Source organism: Lutra lutra, chromosome 7, assembly GCF_902655055.1.
Source record: "Lutra lutra chromosome 7, mLutLut1.2, whole genome shotgun sequence".
Lineage (NCBI taxonomy): Eukaryota > Metazoa > Chordata > Mammalia > Carnivora > Mustelidae > Lutra > Lutra lutra.
The window spans coordinates 49,263,397-49,275,957 of NC_062284.1; the positions used below are offsets into that span (position 1 = coordinate 49,263,397).

Genomic DNA, 12,561 nt, shown 5'->3' on the forward strand with positions numbered 1-12,561 from the left:
GCAAGACCTTCTCACTGTTACAAACAGTACTTCGTACTGATTAGATGTCTCTATCTGGCCTGACTCATCCTCGTATTCTGGGCTCTGTTATCAGGAACTAGCCAACTACATTTTACTGGTTTCCCGGACTTGTTTCTAAGTAAGTTTCTCTGGGGGGGGGGGGGGGGGGAGTCAATTTAAGTTTACTGCACAAACAACAAAATGGCTATTTACCCAAGATGGAGTTGCTCTGGCTAAATAGGTCCTTACAGAATCTGCAAATAATGAGGATCAATTGTAGCTAAATCATTTAAGGTTACATTGAACTCCTGGGATACAGACAAAGCCATTCTCTCAGAGAAAAGTTTATGGCAACAGAAGCTATAAATCCTCACTCACAGCTTCATTTTTGGTTTGTTGGGTTCTCATAACACAGAAAGTGTCCTCATTTACCAGTAACCTCTGTTCAGGTCATTGTGTACTTAGCTCATCTGGGAGGCTGTCAGTTTGCTGATACCCTTGGAACATCAGACAATGTGCCCTGGACCCAGAGAGTCAAGACCTGAGGTCTGAGTCCTGGTGAGGCTTGTACTAGACGTGTTCAAGCAGAGGATGGGGCATGATGGAAAACATACTGGCCTTGAATTTGAACTTTCTCTCTCTCTCAGTGGCTGAATAAATTTCTCTAAAATACTCATCTGCTCTAAATCTATTTCCTCCCTATAAAACGTCATGATCCACCAAGCTGTGACAGAGATGAAATGAAGTAGTGGGTGGGAAGAATTTGGAAAACAGTGAAGAGCTGTGTAAATGTGAGGCAGGAAATATTGTCATCATGTTAACATGATGTGTTAACATGAGTGTGCCACTCTCTGACCTCAGGCCCACAGCCTGGGCTCCATCTCACTGGGACCCTATCATTCCAGAACATAAAGAGACACGAGTCCAGGCTGGCTGATGCCAGATGGAAGAAAGAGACAGGGACTTAGAGACATAAAGAAGCAGTCTTGGGGAGGCTCCTTTCTCATGGGCAAAGCAGGTCCAACCCATGGAAGGCCCAAGGACCTAGATAGAAGCAGGCACACGTCTTGGAACCACCAGAAGCCCTTGAGCACTCCAAACCCACAAACCTGTCTCCTCTTCTTCCAGCACCATGACTACCGAGGAGGACACCAAATGGCTTCAGTGGGTGACGCACCAGTTTGAGACCATTGCGGGGGAAGACCGGGAAATCGACCTGCAAGAATTCAAAGCAGCCCTCAATGTGAAAGAGGCAAGTGTCCACTCCAGAAGTGGACCCTGTGCTCATAGCGGAGGAGCAGTCTGGCTCTCAGGGACAAAGTACCTCACAAGGAGGGAAAGATAGCCCCCCGGGCATCCTCAGGGCTTCCAGCCTCACCCCTAAGCAGGATCCAAGCATTTTAGTCTCTGCTCCTGATGCCCTCCCATCCCTCTGGTAGCCGTGTCTCCTGGGGGCTTCGAAACAACATGTAAATTTGGGTGTCAGGAGCTCGACAGATCTTAGGAAATAGTTTTGGCCTCATGTTTTCCACCAGCCTCATGGGCAGAGTTGAGGCTATGATGTCCATAAGCCTCCTTCCAGGAAATAAGATTCTCAATGATTTGTATCCATGAAACTCCCACCCCCTCCCCAAAACCTCTCTCATTTCATAGGTTCTCTGCCCATTCCTGGAGAAGCCTGCATGCCCCACAAACAGGGGAGACATCCGTAGAGATCGGGGGGAGTGAGCCTGCAAATGTTAACTTCTCCCCACACATTTCATGGGCTAGCATCTGGTGGTGACTTGTGTCCTTGATAGGGGCGAGCCAATGAGCATCTGCATATCTCTGCATGCCCCTCACTTGCTGGTAGCAGGGATACTGCTAAGAACTCTAAATGCCATGCCTCCTTCCGTAGTAAACATAGGGAGGGGAAAAAAAGACATTCTGCCTAACAATACATTACACTCTTTTTTTTTTTTTAAGATTTTATTTATTTATTTATTTGAGTGAGAGAGCACAAACAAGGGAGGGGGAGGGAGAAGCAAACTCCCTAGGACCCCAGGATTATGACCCCAGCCGAAGGCAGATGCTTAACTGACTGAGCCACCCAGGCGCCCCAATACATTACAACGATGCTGTAAATTATCTTAAGCTAAAGACCACTTGGGATGGTAGAGAGTGATAAAGGCATTAACCAGGGATCCAGGAAAGAAAGAGGAGAGCCGAGGCTGGGGTGACTGTCTACAACAGACTTCAGCCCCCATTTCCTGCTTGTGAACCCTCATGGTTTCTTTAGGTCAAACACAAAGCCCTGCAGGCCCCTCTCCCTCCCTCCAGGCGAGCCTCTGGCCGGGCATACCTGGGGCACTGACCCCGCCTGTCTTAATTTCTGTGTTGGGTGTCTAACACCAGGCCTGGCAAGTGGGGGCTGTGCAGGACATGATTGCTGAATGAATGGATGAATGAATGAATGAATGAATGAAGGGGTGAATAACTGAATGCGTGAATAGAGTGAGTGAATAGGAGCTTAAGAACGAGCCTTAAGTGTAAGCTCAGGCAGCCTAAGCAATAAGTTTAGGGACCGTCCAGGTGTTCAAGGGCCATCTACCCTCTAAACCCTCCTGGTTCACCCCAAGGGGGATGAGACAGGACCGGGAGAAGCCTGCAGGGGGAGACCTCGGTCTGACACTTTTTTGCATGTTGAGGGGTCTGGACTGCAAGGCTGATGGGGGTGACGGGCACGTAGGGGACAGAGAGCCTGTACAAATGACCAAGCGTGAAGGGTCAGCAGGGGGCTTGAGGCCCAGACACAAGCCCCTTCTCACTGCTGGGATCTGAACAGTGCTTCCACGGGTATCTAAACTGGCTCTGGGCCAGCGGGAGGGGCCGTGGACAACACCCCCTGGTGTGGTCAAGCGGGCCGTTCTCACCCCGCGCGCAAGCACCACGGACCCGCCTGAAGCCCACCACCCCACAGCGCATGCGCGCAAAGCCCACCGCACTTCAAAGCAGGGCCCCTCGGCCACCCAGTGCCCATCTCCCGCCCTTCTCTGGCCACAGCCCTTCTTTGCCGAGAGGTTCTTCACTCTGTTTGACTCGGATGGAAGTGGCACCATCACCCTCCAGGAGCTGCTGGAGGCGCTGACCCTGCTCATCCACGGCAACCCCATGGACAAACTCAAATTCCTCTTCCAGGTGTACGACGTCGACGGTAAGGGCTCCGGAGGGGCGGGAATGGTCTCAGTGGGAGGAGCAAAGGGAATCCACCCCCCTCGCTGACCTTTCTCCAGCGCAGGCTGATGGCTCTCTCCCTTTGTGTGTCCACCCCCTACCCCTCCCACCCTCAACCCCTTTCTCAGGCTGACCACTGCCTCGCTTCTTGGAGAGGTGGCAAGAAGGGGCCACTCTGGCCCAGGAGACAAATGCCCTTAATTCGATCACCAGAAGCCTGAACTTATTTTGAAAGTTTGAAAAAAGAAATTGCTTTATTGCTTTTTCCTTATTATGATAAGTCCACCGTGAACATTTTAGATACTACAGTTCTTTTTTCTTTAAAGAAGAAAGCAAAAACCACCCATAACATTTTTCTGTACTGCCTTGTAATTGATCTGTCTCTTATCTCTCTGTACACACCTCCCCCCGCATTTTTTTAAACGGGATTACGCTCTACTGACTGCCTTTTTTTGCTAAACAACATACACATTTGTTCGTGTAAGACTATATTGCTTTCTAACATAATTTTTACTGTAGCAAAATATACCTAACATTAAATTTACCACTTTAATCAATTTTTTTAAACTTTAACCATTTTTTAAGTGTCAGTGCAACAGCGTTCAGTGCATTCACATTGTTGGGCAACCCAAGACCATCCACCCAGAGAACTTTTTCATCTTTCCAAACTGAAACTCTATACCCACTCAGGTTTGGAGTCTCAGTACAATTAGCCACGGGGAGCCACTAAAGAGTGTTGAGCAGGGAATTCCCTGGGCTGGATTTGCATCCTGAAAAGTTAAACCTAGCTGCAGGCCTGCTGCTGGGCAGGGCCCTCTGGCTTATGGGGTTTCTTAACTCCCAGTCCCACCTGACTCAGTCTAGCCAGACCTCATTCCTGGAACCCACTCCCCAAATTGGCCCCTTTCCCATAGTACATAGGGAGCTGACCACACCGAGTCTCCATGGGACAGTCCTCCTTGATTGCTTTCTGACCACCAAGCTTTGCTCACTCCTGAGAGGTTGATTTTTGATGGGAAGGAGCAACACACTCACCTTCTCCTTGCAGACTTTGGGGGCTGGGGAGGCAGTACAGGGCAGGTGAAAGGCAGGAACTAGAGAGCATTCCCTTCCAGTGGCTTCTGTTTTCTCTGAGAGCCAGGCAGGGATTGGATGCACATGGAGGAGAGAAGTGATCCTGTAGGCAGTAGGAGAATGACCTTACCAGAGAATCAGGATAAGGTTTCTGGGCAAGTTGAAGGCCTTGCTGTGGCTGAGGATCAAAGCTTCCTGCTCTCTTGAGTGCTTTTCTCCAAGAATGTTCTATCAGCTGCCCTGGTGCAGGAAAGGAAAGGATAGGTGGCTAGATTCACTCAGGAATGGGATATGTTTAGGTCACTAGAATAGAAGGACAGCGGGATGAGGAAGAGGAATGTGTGTATGAGAGTAATAGTGAAGGGGACCCTGGATTTGAAACTAGCCAAGGAGTGAATAAAGTTGAATGGACCAGAGGGTGTGAAGGCACAGGGGAGGGACTCTGAATGCAGTTAGAGACCTGCGGCATAGTGGCTCTTGGCTAGGAAACCTGAAGTATGGGAGGCGTGCTGGAGAGCAATACATGAGACTGCACTGTCATGTGATTACAGACTTTGGTTTGGCCTTTATGATGATTAAAATACCAATAAGACTTTCCATTTATATGCAGCTACCTTCTTCCAGATACTACAGTAAGTACTTTATAATGATCTGTTATCCTTGAACCAGTTCTGAGAGGGAAGGAATATTATCCCCATTTTATAGATGAGCAAAGTAAGGTTCACTACTCCAAAGGATTTATAGCCTACCATCACAGTAAGGGGCAGAAACATGAAGCCACCTCATGTGTATGTGCATCCAAATCAGGCCAAGAACTCATTAATCATGGGCCCTGCTGTTCATGCAGAGTGGAAAAATACACAGAAAAAAAGGATGTCTAAGCTCAGTACTTAGAAAGGAGGCTGCAGATTCTGGAGAAAGGCATGCACTGAAGCTAAGATTCTCCATGCTTGGGGAGGAGTTTCTCTCCACGGAGCTGGGCAGTGGGGAGCCATGGAAGGTTTCTGAACTGAGGTTGACATTATGTACTTTGATCGCCTGATCTACACCCGGAAAGGGACTTGGTTGGGAGAAAACTGGAGGTGGGCGAACAGGGAAAGTTCATCTTTCCATGCAATATTTGGGCAGGCAGGGGGAATCTGCAGGTAGAGAGTAGGGTCCGGGGCAAGCTCCCACTCGGCTTCGATCCCCGCTTGGGACAGGCAGCGGGTCCATCGACGTGGATGAGCTGCGCACCGTGCTGCAGTCATGCATGCGCGAGAGCGCCATCTCGCTGCCGGACGAGAAGCTGGACCAGCTGACGCTGGCGCTCTTCGAGTCTGCCGACAAAGACTGCAACGGCGCCATCACCTTCGACGAGCTCCGGGACGAGCTGCAGCGCTTCCCCGGGGTCATGGAGAACCTGACCATCAGGTGCGGTGAGGCTAGATTCCAGGCGCGCAGAGCGGCGCGAAACCTCCGGGGATCCCTCGGCCCCGCCCCACTCCGGCCGCGCCCCCACTCCGGCCCCGCCGGCCCCAGTTTCTTATAGCGGACAAAGGCCAGTTCTGCTGGGGGCTCATATCGGGTCTCCGATTTACAGTGTCTTTTCAGAATCTTCACAGTATTAAGCACCTACAGTGGGCTGGGCATTTTTACAAATATGCCAGTGCGTTTTATAGTAATGGAAAGGAAATTAGTGACCGCACCAGAACTGATTTCCAAAAGGAAATTAGTTACCTCACCTGAAGTAACTTACCGAGGATCACACCTATAATTAGCAGACATTTATTCAACTTGGTCAAGCAGGCACTGTTAATTTATACGTAATTTATGCCAATAAACAAATGCATCAACTAGAGAAGTGCTAAGTAGGAAAGAGCTGCGGAGGACAATAAAGTAGCCGGGGTGTTCCAGGCTCCGAAAAGTGCCACTTTTATGGTTCATTCTTTTTGTGTATTAGCTTACTTGTGGGTTATTTACCACAACATATCTCAGAATTTTCCATCCTTTTCTATTGCCTTCCCCCACCCCCCACCCCCAGTTGGTAGGTAAGGGAAGTAATAGAAGCAGACGTGATTGTGGCATCAGGCAGTTGGGAGTTCCATCCTGGCTTTGCCTGCTGTGTGACTCTGAGCAAGTCGCTCGACCTCTCTGTGTCCTGGTATAAAGGGAAGCCGGCCGCCGGCCAGGAGGATCCAGAGAGTTGGTCGGTTACAGCGGGCGTGGGGTCTCTAGGTTGCCGCTGGGGGGCTGCCCGCCACACCCCGTGGGGATTCTCCCTCCGCCCCGCGCCGGGCGGGTCCCTCTGAGCAGAGCCCCTCTCTCGCAGCGCCGCCCACTGGCTGACGCCCCCCGCAGCCCAGCCGCGCCGGCGGCGTCCCCGCCTTCTGACCTCCGCCTACTGGCACAACCACCGCAGCCACCTGCTCTGCCTGACCGCCTACGCGGTCCTCCACGTGTTGCTCTTCGCGCTGGCGGCCAGCGCGCACCGGGCCCACGGCCCCATCGTCATGGTGGCCAAGGGCTGCGGCCACTGCCTCAACTTCGACTGCAGCTTCATCGCGGTAGGACTGGGGGGCACAATGCCCAGGGAAGCAGGGTGAAGGGGTGAGGTTGCTGGGGGATGCTGATGTAAGCTCCTCATAGCCCAAGGGACCCACACGTGGAGTCCTGGAGTGCCAGGGCAGGCGGGCTCCTCAGAAGTCAGCTGGATCAATCAATATTCATTGGACACTGGGACCCAGAGAGGGGCAGTGACTTGTCCATAGTCACACAGCCTGTAAAATACAGCCAGCATTTTTGTGCACTTACCATGTACAGTCAGGGTGCTAGGCCCTCTCCTTTTGATGTTCACAACAACCTAGGTGGCCCCAGGGCAGGTGGACAGCAGACAGAGAACGAAAAACACTTCCACTGACCCAATACCTGCTCATTTACTTATAATTATATGCATGCCCTATTATCATTAGCCATTAGACTTACAGAACACAATAAGGCAAGAGTCATCTTAACGATCAGGAATATACATCTTTAGTTCAGATACTCTTCTTGATAATGTCAGTGTCTTAGGTGGGTTTTATTTTTATCCTCGGAACTGGCCACATACCAAGAGTCGGAGTCCCATGACTCATCTGCTTGGTCACTCGCATTAGGAACACTGCTTTCAGTCAGTACTTTCTCCGCAGGGAATCTTGTCTTTCCTGTGAGAGGTAGTTTAACTTGGTTAAAACCAGACATCATCTGCAAGTCTCTCTATCTGGGCACACATATATTGAAAGCAAATGAGCAGGAAGGGAACCCTGGTCTCAAGCCCCTTTGGAGAACCCAGTCTTCCTCCAGGACACCTTGAGAACTAGACGTAACACGTGTCTGTCTGACACACAGACTAAATGAGGGCACCATGTCGACGCGGGTATTAAATGTTAGCAAAAGCTTCTGTGCTTTTCGTGTGTTTAGGTGAAAGTAATAACAGCAGCCATTCTGTAACATTTGTTCTCCCTGCGCTGATTCCAGAGACCGTGCTTTGGACACCTCAGCTGCAGACCTAGGGGAGCAGCAAAGGCTTGGGGGCAGGGGTGATGGTGAAGGCCTTCCCCACCCCCCAGCCTGCTCAGGAGGCACAGCCAGCTCAGAGAGAGATGGGGAGATGGCTGCTGGGGAAGGGAGACTGGGGCGGAGGGAGAGCCAGGGGGTGGGGGCTCTCTGCTGCTCTGTCCAGGTGCTGATGCTGAGGCGGTGCCTGACATGGCTGCGGGCTACCTGGCTGGCTCAGGTCCTGCCACTGGACCGGAACATCCAGTTCCACCAGCTTATGGGCTACGTGGTGGTTGTGCTCTCCCTGGTGCACACTGAGGCTCACGTTGTGAACTTCGGTGAGTGGCCTGGGGCTGGGGGAGAGGACGTGGGTGGGCCTTTCCCCAGCCCCCAGCCCAGGACATGGGGCTCAGTCCCTGTGTGTCCTGCAGGCCCAGTGGGTGGGGAGGGGGTGTCCTGTACCAGCCAGTGGTCTGGCTGGAAGTCTCTACCCATGTGGGTGTCTGATGGGGGGGATGGGTCCCCAAAAAGAAAGGTGGAGAGGGAAGAGGTTGTCTTGTGCTCATCTCCAGCGCTTCAGGCTCAGTCCAAGGACAGCCCCTTCCGGTTCTGGGAGCTGCTGCTCACCACCAGGCCTGGCATTGGCTGGGTCTATGGCTCAGCCTCCCCGACTGGTGTGGCTCTGCTGCTGCTGCTGGTCCTCATGTTTGCCTGCTCCAGCTCCTGCATCCGGAGGAGTGGCCACTTTGAGGTGTCCAGCCCTTCCCCTTGGCTCTCCCTAGCTGGGCTCCCCTCTTCGTTCCATGCCGTGTCCCCTCACATTTACTCCAGAGCCCAGGCAGTCCCAGGCTGGTCTGCATATTATGTGCATGTGCTCTGGGGTCTGTCACTGGGCTGTAGTATATGTCTGCCAAGTGGAAGATATTTGGCTCTGGAAGATTCTGCCTTTTTGCCAGCCTGCCCAAATTGGATTAGACCAGGCTCAGGGAGAGGAAAGAGCACAGGCTTGCTCAGCTCCCTCATCTGTAAAGTGGACCTATAGTTCTCTACCTATGAAGTTATTTTAGGAATTAAATGAGATGACATATGGGAAGCCCCTATTATTCACGGGGCACACAGATGCTCCCAACACATTAGTTCCATTTTCATTCCCCTCTGTGTAGTGTCCTCAAGATGCAGGAGGTCACAGATTTGGTTTGGAGCCCTCTGGACTAATCTGGTCACATCAGCTAGACACATACAGAGCCCCAGCAGCAATCCTTTGACGTGGGCCTCCACATCCTCATTTGGCCAATGAGGAGTCTGACACTCAGACAAGTAATCTCGCAGCCCACAATAGCAGGTGTTCAAACTCAGGTCTCCGTTCTTTCTTCTCCACACCCAGGAAATTACTTTCTTTTCTTCCCCCTGAAAATGGGTCAATGTCATGGGGACATTGATGCTGATAAGCGCTTTGAGGGCACTCCACTCTGGCCAGGCTATCCCTAGGCAGATGTTTTAGATGTTTGCTGCGAGCGCTAGGAGCCCTTATATTAAGATCCCTGGGCCAAGCCCCCAGAATAAAGAAACCCCAAAGCTTCCCATCCCCAGCCTCCTACCCAGCCCTGTCTCCAGGAGAGGGTGTATATGACCGAGGCTCTGGATCTGCCCTGGCTTTGAGGTTGTCTCTGAGCTCTGGCGCTGTTCCACCCTAGCCAGATCTTGAGCTCTGGAAGCTTACCACCCCCTCCCTCCTCACCCTCACAGGTGTTCTACTGGACCCATCTGTCTTACCTCCCCATGTGGATTCTGCTCATTTTGCACGGGCCCAACTTCTGGAAGTGGCTGCTGGTCCCTGGCATCCTGTTCTTCCTAGAGAAGATCATCGGGCTAGCAGTATCCCACATGGGAGCCCTTTGCATCGTGGAAGTCAATCTCCTTCCCTCCAAGGTGCGAAGGGGAGTTGCAGGTGGAGGGCGCAGCAGCTGGATACCCTGTTAGACTCGCAAGAAGATAGGGACCAGCATAGCTACAGCCCCTGCCCAGCAGAGGAGACAAGCAAAGTCTGGGATCTAGTCTGGCCTTCAGGAGTGACACCTGAGGCAGAGGAATGACAGGTAGTCAGGACACTGCTCCAGACCAACTCACAAAGCATATTAAGAACCTGCAAGTTGCCAGGCCCTGTGTGAGGTAGCAGAGACACAACGATGGCTCGGGTACTGTCCTGCTTGTCCCCTAGGTTACAGGGCAGGGCTGTGCTGGTGAGAGTAGAAGGTCAGGATGTGGGAAACTATCCTTGAGCCATCTGAGAAGCCTCCAGAAGGAGGAAGGAGTTGCCACATCAGGGTTCTGAGAGACGAGCAAGAGTTTGCTGCACAGACATGGAAGGGTACTCCCGGAGAAGGAACAGCACCAGCAAAGGCACCGGGTTGTGGGTAATGTAATTTGTGAGTAATGTAATTCGGCACAGCTGGAGCCAGGATGCCAGAAAGAAGGGGTGGGCGGGGCCTGGTGGGCCAGGAGGCTCCACATCCTGCAGGCAATGGGGAACCCCTGAGCAGGCTGGTAGGGAGGGGGCAGGCAGTCATATTAGGTTGGGTCTTTATTCCAGTCAGATTTCTGCAGTTGCTCTGTGGGAGATGAGATGGCTTGGTGAGGACTTTGGGGAGGTTATTGCACATCTGCAGATGAGAGCTCATGAGGGCCTTCACCTTAAATGGGGGCTGTGGGGTGGAGGTGGGGCGGCCTATCACAGAAAAGCTCAAGAGGTCACCGGGTGCATTCAGGGGTGGGAGAGAGGAAGGAGCCCAGGACCTCTCTCAGGTGTCTGAGTGACAGGGCCATTTGTGGGGAAAGGGAAGGCAGTTCCAGGTGGGCTCACTTCCAGGCACTTGAGTGTGAGGTGGCCGTGGAGAGTGAGGGGTTTTATATCAAGGCTCTGGCCTCAGACAGTGTGATGAGATTTGCATCCCATAGTTTGCTCACTGGTGGGCTTGTGCAAGCTCCTTAGCCATTCTGAGCCTTAGCTTCCCATCTATAAAGTGGAGAAAGAATGGCATCCATGTCTGAGAATGGCCATGAGGACCAGAGATCATACTTTCCGTGCTTCACACAGATCTGGCACCCAGTGAGTGCTCAGTGAGCCAAAGCTGTGGTCCAGGAGGATGTCATTCTCCCAGGGGAGATGCCCATGAGTGGCTGGAATCCCAGCCAAATGCTACAGAAGTTCCTAGCAAAGGGCTAGAGCTGTCAGGGGTTTACAGAGAAGGGACCATTAAAAGCTGTGTTTACACCCTAAGAAGTGGGATCAAGCCATGAGCCTCACTTCAGACACATCTCAGCTTTCCCACTCTCTGATCACAGCCCACCCCCAGCCTGGCAGAGGGGTACAGGGTGAGCCCCACTCACAGGCACGGGAGGGTCTCGCATCCGGGTCCACCTGGGTAGTGATGGAGGAGGATGGCCCGGCCTTTTCCCTCTTGCCCAGGGGGACCCTGGCAGCTTGGCCCGCACGGATGACCCTGACCTTCTTCTCTCCCCAGGTCACCCATCTCCTCATTGAGAGGCCCCCTCTCTTCCACTACAAGCCAGGCGACTACTTGTACCTGAACGTCCCTAGCATCGCACGCTACGAGTGGCATCCTTTCACCATCAGCAGCGCTCCAGAGCAGAAAGGTATGGGGTTCTGCAGGGCGTCAGGTGTAGGCTGGGAACCAGGAAAATGGGAGTGAACAAGACCAGAGACCCCCAGTTTCGCCTTCCAAAAGCTCCTTCCAAAACCAGGAAGCAGATGCCCAAACACTTACTGACTGGGCAGGCCAGGGCTGGACGAGCTGCCGTGAAGATCACATGAGGGCCAGTCATCTTCCCCCGTCCCTGTGGAGCCTCAGGGCAGCAGAATCCCTCGAATCCTTCTTCCCCATCCCTGGACCACAACCATTTCTCTCTGGCTCCCCAGCACCCACAGAACTGCTCAGCTCACCCTTCCTCCGCTCAGTGGACTTCTGGTTCCCAGCCATGTGTGTGCCTGCTTCCAGTCCTGGGCTGTCATCAGAGCCAGCTCCTGGACCTCTGCCCTCTTCCTAGGCCAGAGATCGGCCTTTCTGCCTTAAGTGGCACCTCTGGCTGGGAACACCTTGCATGACCTACGACAGTGAGACCCTTGCTCAACTCCATGAAGGGTAAAGGGTGCTGGTTGCCTGTTTTCTCTGGCCCATCCATATTAAAAGCTTTAGTTCTACTCAGGAAGCCTCCCAGGGAAACCTAGTGCCCACAGTTCAGGGTGCAGCCCCAGGTTAAGTGTTCCCCACGTGAGACTGCCCACCACCTGCCCTGAGTGGTGGCTCACATGTACCATGAGGCAGAGGTGGGGGTGCTGGCAGGAGAGGGAAGGTTGTTTTCTTCCAAGTTTTCTTTCCTGTTCTGTTTCTCAAGAAGATGCCTGCTCTCAGAAAAGTCAGACAATATAGAAATATGTACAGAAGAAAATTTAAATTCCTCAAATAATTCCATCCAAAGAAAGCCATTGTCAGTCTTTTGGTGATCTGTCTTAATCTTTCTTTCTTTCTTTCTTTCTTTCTTTCTTTCTTTCTTTCTTTTTTAAGATTTTATTTATTTGAGAGAGAGAGAGTACAAGCAGCGGGAGATCGGCAGGCAGAGGGAAAGGGAGAAGCAGGTTCTCTGCTGAGCAGGGTGCCTGATGCGGGGCTCGATTCCAGGAACCCGGTATCATGACCTGAGCTGAAGGCAAATGCTTAACCAACTGAGCCACCCAGGCGA

General features: G+C 52.3%; 1 protein-coding gene across 3 annotated transcripts in view; it reads left to right on the plus strand.

Annotated features, from left to right (window-relative positions):
• NOX5 (NADPH oxidase 5) overlaps positions 1-12,561 on the plus strand; it is a 53,216-nt gene that overhangs the window by 20,090 nt on the left and 20,565 nt on the right. For 2 of the 3 annotated variants that reach the window (XR_007128812.1, XM_047738233.1), the window contains exons 4-11: positions 1,129-1,252; positions 3,043-3,193; positions 5,490-5,700; positions 6,599-6,833; positions 7,988-8,141; positions 8,376-8,554; positions 9,550-9,732; positions 11,325-11,457. Coding sequence is in view for 2 of the 3 variants with exons in the window: in XM_047738233.1 (XP_047594189.1) it covers positions 1,133-1,252; positions 3,043-3,193; positions 5,490-5,700; positions 6,599-6,833; positions 7,988-8,141; positions 8,376-8,554; positions 9,550-9,732; positions 11,325-11,457 (1,366 nt within the window). In the remaining variant the exon portion in view is untranslated. Of the gene's footprint in view, positions 1-1,128; positions 1,253-3,042; positions 3,194-3,931; positions 4,920-5,489; positions 5,701-6,598; positions 6,834-7,987; positions 8,142-8,375; positions 8,555-9,549; positions 9,733-11,324; positions 11,458-12,561 lie in introns of those variants that run through there. The other variant, XM_047738234.1, reaches the window with a different exon arrangement.